General features: G+C 34.3%; 1 protein-coding gene across 3 annotated transcripts; it reads right to left on the bottom strand.

Moving 5' to 3' along the window:
- Positions 1 to 435: 435 nt before the first annotated feature.
- Positions 436 to 8995, bottom strand: LOC110020071 (probable inactive ATP-dependent zinc metalloprotease FTSHI 3, chloroplastic). 3 transcript variants are annotated; one of them, XM_020718231.1, is made up of 5 exons: positions 8892 to 8995; positions 7803 to 8839; positions 5289 to 5612; positions 4884 to 5184; positions 436 to 769 (listed from the first exon to the last, which is right to left on the bottom strand). In XM_020718231.1, the coding sequence occupies exons 2-5, from the start codon at positions 8775 to 8777 to the stop codon at positions 570 to 572; spliced, it is 1800 nt and encodes a 599-aa protein (XP_020573890.1). In that variant the 5' UTR covers positions 8778 to 8839; positions 8892 to 8995; the 3' UTR covers positions 436 to 569. The 3 variants fall into 3 exon arrangements, with proteins under 3 accessions (XP_020573890.1, XP_020573816.1, XP_020573741.1); XM_020718157.1 differs by lacking the exon at positions 8892 to 8995 and having other exon boundaries at positions 7803 to 8577; positions 8687 to 8774; XM_020718082.1 differs by lacking the exon at positions 8892 to 8995 and having other exon boundaries at positions 7803 to 8888.
- Positions 8996 to 9650: the final 655 nt, after the last annotated feature.

The raw sequence follows: 9650 nt of genomic DNA on the forward strand, positions 1-9650 counted from the left end.
TAAATATATATATACATAATTGCATTGTATGCCCCTTAAAAAATTGTAATATTCACGACAACTTTCAAAAAAACACTTTCCTAATAAATTTCATACATGCATTTTGGCATTTTTGACGTTATAATACCACAATAATATCATATAAATAAATGTCAAACTTTCATTATAATGCTTCAATTACGGGAATTTACGTATCTTAGACATAAACTTTCAAATTTGCATACACAACATTTTAGTGTTTTAAATCTATGAATAAAAATATGTATTCCACTTTTAAAATGTGATAATAGCACTATTTTTTTGCGTGATATTAATGATATGCGTACCATGCAAATGAATGTGAAAGCTTTGATGTGAGATATGTAAATACATAAGAATTGTGTCCTACGAATGTAAATGTTCAAAAATTTATATAATATGTTATGTAAATCCCCACATAATTGATTTATAAAAAATGAAATACCATATTCAAAAACCACACTATCATAAAATAGCAATATCATAATACAAAAATAAACAAAAATGAAACAAAAAAAATGGCAGGAAAAAGCAGTTTCAGAGAACTAGGATCAGCTTAGTGTCTGATAACCCATAAGATTATGCAGGCCATCTTCTCCTGTTCCATCCTTCCTCAACAGAGCAGGCATCCATGGAAACCATTTACTAATACTTCTCTTTATAGCAATAGGACTTAATGGCTTTTCATTAATCCCAAACTTAGCTCTCTCTATTGCCAACAAGAAATCTTCTCTACATACAGTTTCACCACCTGCAACAAAATATTATTTATTTTGATCATAATGGTAGTAGTTATATTACTAATTGATTCTTAAATGAAAAAAGTTATGAAGTAATACAAGCAAAAAAGTTTAAGGGGCATTTACATACATACCACACAATTGTTACGTGTATATATATATATATATCTAACAGCTTATCTTTCATATTTACTCGAAACTTTAACATCACATAAACCGCCATTGCTAATTTTTTATATGTGAAGTACTCCTTTTCATGCATAGTTTTATGATACCAAAATGTTATGAGTGTAAATATCAAACTTTGGGTGTTAGATATGGAAATGCATAAAAATTATATGGTATCTATGTTACCATGTAAGTTTCAATGAATGTAATAAGTGGATCAATATGGGTCTTAGTTGTTTGCAGGTTAAAAGTAGGTGTTAGGTAGTTAATAGATGGTTTAACGAGTCTTACGAGTCCTTGTATTCTATAAATACTCGTGTTTTGGGTGAATTTGGAGTATGTGAATGAAAGAATTGACTGGAAATCAACACAAATTTGACTCAAATTTGACATGAATAGCTATTATTTCTTATATTAAACCAGTTACATGAGTTGGATTCAGGTTGGACTTTTTGGCCCATTTAATACCATCTTCAGTTCAAACTCGAACCTAACCAGCGAACCTGATTTGACACCTCTAATTGACTTGCCCCCTAAAACGCAATGATTATGCTCCTATCACCTCTATTACTGATTTAAGATGAGGAGTTAGAGTTTGCATTGTATTGTCTCCCTCGTCTCCTTTAGCTAAGCAACCATCCCACGGGTCCCTCTTCCTTATCTTCTTCAGCGAATCTTCTTGAGCTATGACTACGTATTTCGCTAGCTTTCCTCGTCATCTTCTCCTTCAACCACAAACGGAGCCGTTGTAGTTGCCTTATCTTTCCTTGTCTTCAAATTCACTTCTTTGAACGTAGAGAAACAATACTTTAGTTTCACTCTCTTTCCACAGCCATCACAGTTACTCCCCTCTCCTCCAAATATTGTTACAGCTTTCTTCTTGTTGTTCATATATTCATTGTTTCAGAGATTAATTGAAGCTACAGTAGGTTTTCACATACCAGCTTACCTCAATTTAACCAACCCATTTTCTCAATTCCTTCTTGTAACTTTGATTTCAAAATTTTGAGTCATTGTTTCATCCTCAATATTTTGGTATACTTGTCAAATAATTGAATATCTTATAAGAAATTTATTTAAAGTACAATTTAATTGATTTCTCACTAAATTAAGAAACTTAGGTTACTATTACTATGTGTTTGATTACCTATTATAATTTTAAATATAGATTTAAGTTTCTTATTATTTAGGGTTTTCAAGTTAATAATTGAATGATGTATTAGAACGTGGTTTTAAGTGTTGCAACTATAGGTAGATAGTTTATATTTATTAGAAGATAAATATACCGTTCTTTGTTAGGGACGTTATTCTTAATACTTATTATAATTTTTTTTAGATATTTAATAGATCATTAGTTTTGCCTGTTATATTTAATTATGTTCATAAACTGTCACAAAAAGTTTACCTATCCCATATAATTTGTAAATAGTTCTAATATACTAATTAATGCATAAATTCTAATCATGAAATGATCCATAAGAAAGTAAAATTTATTTTATACAGATTGCCATAGTTGAATACAATAAATTTCATTGATGAACATCATATTTTATTATGAAGTTAACTTTTTTTCATATTGGTTATAAAATTTTTATTATACGCATGCTCTTAACTATTTATAAAATACTCATGCCTTTTTGATTTTTTTTATAAGCTAGGAGAGCATTTGGAATTCCTTTATTTTGTTTTGTTTATATTTTAATTTGAAATAAAATATATTTAATAGGTTAAAAATATGTTTTTATTGCTATAGAATATTAAATAAATTGATTAATGTTGTGAAGAAAGGTGTTAATATGACTTATATTCAAGTCATTAAAGATATATATACAAGGGTTGTTGCTTGTGTTCGAACAGAAGGAGGATTGACCAAATATTTTCCTATTTTTGTTGGTTTACATCAGAGATTGGCTTTCAGCCCATATCTTTTTGCTTTAGTTATGGATGGTCTTACTGGACATTTACAGGAGGATGCACCTTGGTAAATGCTTTTTGTGATATCCTTTTCGTGGTAAGACGAGAGAAAAAACTCAAGGAAAAACTTGAATTATGGAGGTCTACCTTGGAGTCTAAAGGTTTTCGTTTGATTAGAACTAAAACTGAATACATGGAATGTAATTTTAGTAGTAGTAGCTCTAGTGACAAAAACATAACTATGGGTGACCAAATTATTAAAATGCGTGAACGCTTTAGATATCTCGGGTCTATTGTTCAAAGTGATGGTGATTGTGATGGGGATGTTATTAGTAGAATTCAAATTGTTTGATTGAAGTGGAAGAATGCATCGGGTCTATTGTGTGATAGAAAAGTACCGCTTAGACTGAAAGAAATATTTTATAATATGGTGGTGAGACCTACAATACTCTATGACACTGAATGTTGGCCTTTAAAATTGAAGTATAAAACTAAGTGTTGTCGAGATAAGAATGATTAGGTGGATGATTAGCTTTACACTTTGAGACAAAACGTGAAATGAATATATCCGTGATAGGATTGGTGTAGCTCCAGTGACGGACAAAACTAGAAAGAGCCGTCTTAGATGGTTTGGTCACATTAAACGTCGGTCATCTGATGATCTGATTAGAAGAGTGGATGTTTTAGATTCGAATTATGTTAAGAAAGGCAGAGGTAGACCTATGAAGACTTGGGCATATTGTATAAAAAATAATCTTAATTTATTAGAATTAAGCGAAAATATGACACTAAACAGGACGCAATGGAGAAAAAGGATTCATGTAGTCGACCACACTTAGCGGAATAAAGGTTTTGTTGTTGTTGTTTTTGTAATGTTGTGATGAAGATGATCGCAAGCGAAACAGTGGCGGTGGTCTTATGTAGGTTAGACAATTACAGTTGTAGCAACAATGGTCAACAGTAAGTGGTGACTAGGGGTGGTAGGCAACGGCGACAACTGATAGAGGCGGGCAATGGTGGCGGAGGCGAGCAGTCAATAGTGATTGGGAACGGCTAGTGGCAATGGTTGTTGATTGTAAAACAGATAAAATGTTAAACCCCTTCAACATAATGAAGTTGAGCTCTTAAACATCGATATGAACTTTGGTATAATGATTAGAATTTCATCAAAAACTCCAAGGTTAAGTTCGCTCTTATGAGAGCATTCCCAAGATGAGCGACCTTCTGAGAAATTACATCAATGAGTCAAAACCGTGAGGACATTCCGCCAAGGAGAAAAGAAGTGTCCTGCTTAACAAAGTGTCGCTCCATAGGAGCCACCTCTTGAACCTAGATGGGACAAAGACTACAAGGTGGAGCCACCTCTTCAATTTGTTGGGGCTATCTTGAAAATCATATATGTCTGGTGGATGATTTTGGGTTAAAAAAACAGAAGAGTACGTTACTTACTTATGCGGGGGATATTGCAAAACACCTAAAGTAGAATGGAGTTGAGCTCTTAAACATAGACTTGTTTTTTGGTGCAATAATTAGAATTTCATTAGAAACTCTAAAGTTAAATGTGCTCTTATGGAGCATTTTTGGGATGTGTTACACTAATAGAGGCTATTAGGCCTCCTGGGAAGTTAAACTAATAGAGCAAAACCAAGAGGCTATTAGGCCAAAGCGAGCAATATCTCGATGGATAAGTTTGGGCTGTTACACATAATACCTAAAATAAATTTGAGTGCTTTAAAAACAAGTTGATTTACTTCAAAAATAAAAACTAAAAATGTGAAAAATACACCAAATTGCATACTTTTTCACAAAAATGATCCAAAACAAATCCTGAGAAATCAAATTGTAGTACGAGCAATTTGTTCTAGCTCAAACAAATAGTTGCATCCTATGCGAAGCAAAGTTGGCGAAGACAAAAAGAGCCTTCGCGAAAGGACAGCATGAACAAATGACGAGAAAGAAGCAATGAGTAAGAAAAGTAGAGTAGTAAACAGTGCTTTTAAAACGTGAACTTTCAGCTACTACAGTTGATGCAATGTTACTCACCTCTTCTAGCAGCAAGCAAAGCAGCTTCGTTCACAATATTGGCTAGATCAGCACCAACAAAGCCTGGAGTAAGAGATGCAACAAGATTGCATATTATCAGAGGTTCTTCCTCCAAAGGAACGCCTCTTACGTGTACAGCCAATATATTCTTTCTTCCTTCTAGATCAGGTTCCCCAACAAGAACCTTCCTTGAGAAACGACCAGGACGGCATAAAGCTGGATCTAAAGCTTCTGGCCTATTGGTTGCAGCAATAACAATCACTTTCATGTCTGACTCAAATCCATCCATTTCTGTAAGCAACTATCAGCCATAATAAATTGAATTAGCCACAGAAAATTATTTTTTTACAGAACCAGTTGCTTTAAAGGCGTAATAAAGCATTATAGGAGTTCAAATTTCTCAACCTGATTCAATGTTTGATCTCGCTCATCATTAAAACTTCTACCACGCTTTCCTCCTACTGCATCAAGCTCATCAATAAATATTATAGATGGTACACATTTTTTTGCTGTGTTGAAAAGCTCCCTTATTCTTGCAGCACCTCTTCCAACAAACATTTCTACAAACTCGCTCGCAGATACGGAGAAGAAAGGAACTCCTGCTTCTCCAGCCACGGCACGTGCCAGCAATGTCTTTCCGGTCCCTGGAGGACCTACCAGCAGGACACCTCTCAGTAACTTTGCTCCTAACTTGCTGTAATCCAAGGAGCCTTGTAAGCAGGAAACTATCTACACACATAAATAAATAAAAATATATATAAAAAACTTTTTGTTGATAAAAATTGAAAGAAAGAGGTAATTGGAAGGCATAAAAATCTGACATATCATTTAATTACTCTCTACTATGGAAACAGAATTATCATCAGGTTGCATTTAGTACATATTGTAATGTAAATTTTGTTCATGAGCTAGCATGCATGAGCTAGCATGTCAGAACAAAATCAACATCATCATCCCAACTTTTTGAATCGGCTTTATTAATCCCCATTCTCCATTCAATAGTGCATCTATCAATACCACACTTGAGCACAGCTATAATCCAAGTTATCAATAATGGATTCAATTTTTTCCTAATCCTATGACATAAATTATACCTTCCGACCTTATTAGTGCATCTTTGATCCTCTATTTTACATATTGAAATCATCTAAACATACTTTTCACAATCTTATCTTCAACAAATGTTAACCTCACTGTCACTTTAATATACTTAACTTTCATTTTATCCATTCTAATTTTTTCACACATCCGTCATAACATACTTAACTTTCATATACTTAATTTTTCTATCATTGAATTTGTTGTTTTCCAACGCTCAGGTTAGTACAACCTAACAGGCATAATTGCACGTTTATAAAATTTCCCTTAAATCTTCGTGATAGTATTATTTCAAAGTACCACTTAAGCACATCTTCATTTTAATTATATAATATTAATACAATAAATCATATCCTAATCTATATCGTGGTTCTTCTAATATAATATATTCGTGATGATTAATCTATCAACTCAAGGTATCACTTTGTCTTCTAATAATATTTGTTGATAACTAGTAATATGACCCACTTAAATCATATATCATTTACTCAGTTTTGTCTACCTATCCTATACTCTTTTCTTCAAACATTTTCTATTGTTCTAACTCGCTACTTTCCAAAAGAAGACTCACCTATTTGTACTCACCTTTGGATATCATTTGTACTCATCTCCATATCAATACAACAAGATGGAGAATTAATGTTATTCCTTGATTTAAACCTACTATGAATGCAAACTCCTTAAATGCTTCGCATTATTTGCAATGCCACTTAATGAGCATTATGGATGGATGGATGGATGGATGGATGGATAGACAGACAAGCAGGTAAATGGATGGATGGATGGATGGATGGATGAATGGGCAAATGGATGGATGGGCGGATAAGCAGGGAAATGCATGGAGAAATGGGTAAATAGACATATAGACCATATGGAAAAATGAACGGATGGATGAACGGAACAAAGAGACGAATTGATGGATGATTGGATGGACGGACGGACGGACGGACGGACGGACGGATATTCGTAAGCAAACATGTATGTAATTACACAAAACCCATTATCTTGGTACTCAATCATGTGCAAGGATAAAAAAATTTTAATGAATATAACTTCATTGCTCATGCTAAATGGTTGAACACTAGTTTGATGCAATACAACTATTTAAACTTGCACTTTGTACAAGCACTTTGGGTAATAAGGGCATGCAACGTGACATGTGACATTTCAAGTGCACCAAAATAAAAAATAATAAAACTAAAAATAGAATACGTGCATCTAATACCTTGATAAAAAATTTATAGAAAATAATTTTTTACGATTTATATTATATATATTGAAAATGAAATAAATAAAAACTTGTGATTCCATTTATTGTCAGGATGATCTATTTCTTTCTGAATGTAAAATTAAGGATATTCATATGGTCTTGACACATTTTTATATGCATCGTAAAATGTAAAATTAAGGATAATCATTCTTGATTATTTTAAATTTTAAAGCTATAAAATTTATTGAGCGTGTCCAATCCGTGTTATGTCGTATCCATATCCTCATGTCGTGTCTATGAAACATAGATTCCAACATTTGGTCATATAAATGCAAATAGATGCATTATAGAGAAACGAGGCATCCAGTTGAAACAAAAACTCCTTAATTTGGTAAGAAACAATAAAATATTACATGTAATCTGATTTTGCACAAGAAAAAAACAAGTTTTTCACAAAATTCAGTGAGCATAAAATCATATGCGTTTATTATAAGTTTCCCTACTTAATCTCAAAAAGTTAGTTAAACAGGTGAAACATGTTAAAGACCTTTACCAATTTGATGAAGTTCAGCTCTTCAATCTTGATAAAACAAGTTAAGTATGAAACTGACCTCCATGAGCTCCTCTTTTGCTGCGTCGACGCCCTCTACATCATCAAAACTAACTGTCTGATTACTAGGCCTGCGCTTCTTTGCAATATTACTAGCAGAAGAAAGTTGACGATAAAGCAACCACATCAAAGGAGTTAATGGAACCCACAAAGATATTATTGTGATCAAAATATTCCTCATTGACGCTAATGCAGATTGTGGAGCCGAACTATATGTAGTCCCCGCCTCTCTCATCAAACCAAGCAAAAAATTCTCATCATGATCGATCTTTCTGGTAACATATTGCCATTTTGGAACAGAACGAGAACTCCAACTAGAACTAGAAAGAACGGGATTAGAATGAATTTTAACCGAAGAGTTTTCCTCTTCTGGTTTTGAGGAATCCTGCGAGTCAATCATTGTGTTGAAGAAAATCCTTCGAGAGCCCTCCTCAAAAAGCACCGTCGAAACCTTTCCGGTTTGAAGATTTGATACCAAATCAGAATAAGGAACCACTTTAGACATAGGAACTGCTGTGAACTTCAGAAGCAGGAAACAGAACCCCATGGCAAGAGATATCACTGTAGAGAGAGTGACCTTCTTAGAATTCTTCCTAAGTACGAATACTGCATCCTCAATCAAACTTCGAAGTGAAATCCTCTTTAGTTTAGCCGAAATTAAGCGCAATCTAGGGCGTAATCTCATAGAAAATCTCCTCTTCGGCCGTGGCTTACCACCTATTTCAGCACTGTTTCCATTCTCTCGATCATCTCCACTCAGCTTTGCGACAACCATCCTATAGCATCGCGATTCAGATCGATTTATACAATGAAGACCTAGGAAAGAAAGCGCTGGAAAGGCACGGAAAGAAAGAGAAAAAGAAGAAAGATTCCTTGATATCATACTCAGAGGTAAAAGCTTTTCTGCCTGAATTGTCGTCGTTTTTCCCTTACACGATAGCAGAGGCCGATTGAGAGAACAACTTTGCAGAATCATGGCGCCGTTTATTGAATTGATGAGACTATAACTTTTACTCGCCGCCTCTCTGAGACTCTGAGGAAGGAGGAGAAAGGAGGAGCGACGGGCAAGGGGCTCCGTGTTTTCCACGAGGAAGGAGGAGAAAGGTGGTAGGGTGTGGTTTTGCGCTTATCCTCCCCAAAATCCAAATACTGGAAGAGGGAGAGGGTGGATGGTGTTGTGGTAAATGTATCTCAATGATGTTAACAATTTTATTTTCTTGAAAAAAAATTAGAACTATTATATAAAATTATATACTTAATGTCACACCTCGTTAAAGCTCTGTTTGGCGCAACTGAAGTTTCTCAGCTTTTCAGCTGCAGCTGCGCTGTCCCAAGAAGCTGCTGCGGGGAAGCTGACTGTCTGTTTGGTGCGACTGTGTGAAAACAGTTGTGGGACAACTATTTATAGAGAAATGACCATGATGACAGCTGTGCTGCCCCAAGAAGCTGCTGCGGGGAAGCCGACTGTCTGTTTGGTACGGCTGTGTGAAAACAGCTGTGGGGCAACTATTTATAGAGAAATGACCATGATGCCCCTATTTGTTAAAACTGTTTAAAAGAATGTTGTAACAACTACATTTTTTAAACTTATGAAGCAGAAATTTATTTCTAAACAGAACAGAAAGTTCATATACATACAATCGTGATTTCTTAACACATATTATGCGGATTGTTCCCTTGAAGAAAACATCAATCCAATGCATTTGCAGAATTGTGTTGTTGTTGTTGTATCATTTCCTCTACCATCCCTTTTAAGCATGTGTATGAATTTACTCTTTTAAAATGAAGTTGTTGCTACTATTATATGTGAATCACTTAGCCCTTGATGACCAGCATTATTGTTCTCTCT

Source organism: Phalaenopsis equestris, unplaced genomic scaffold, assembly GCF_001263595.1.
Source record: "Phalaenopsis equestris unplaced genomic scaffold, ASM126359v1 Scaffold000001, whole genome shotgun sequence".
Classification (NCBI taxonomy): Eukaryota; Viridiplantae; Streptophyta; class Magnoliopsida; order Asparagales; family Orchidaceae; genus Phalaenopsis; species Phalaenopsis equestris.

Bases quoted from the DNA above. Each gene is read 5' to 3' on its own strand.
- LOC110020071 (XM_020718231.1), bottom strand. From the start codon at position 8,777: ATGATTCTGCAAAGTTGTTCTCTCAATCGGCCTCTGCTATCGTGTAAG. The intron at 5,613-7,802 runs GTCAGTTTCATA...TTATGTGTGTAG, and splicing joins CAAAAGAGGAGCTCATGGAG to ATAGTTTCCTGCTTACAAGG. The intron at 770-4,883 runs GTGAGTAACATT...ATTTTGTTGCAG, and splicing joins TTTGCTTGCTGCTAGAAGAG to GTGGTGAAACTGTATGTAGA.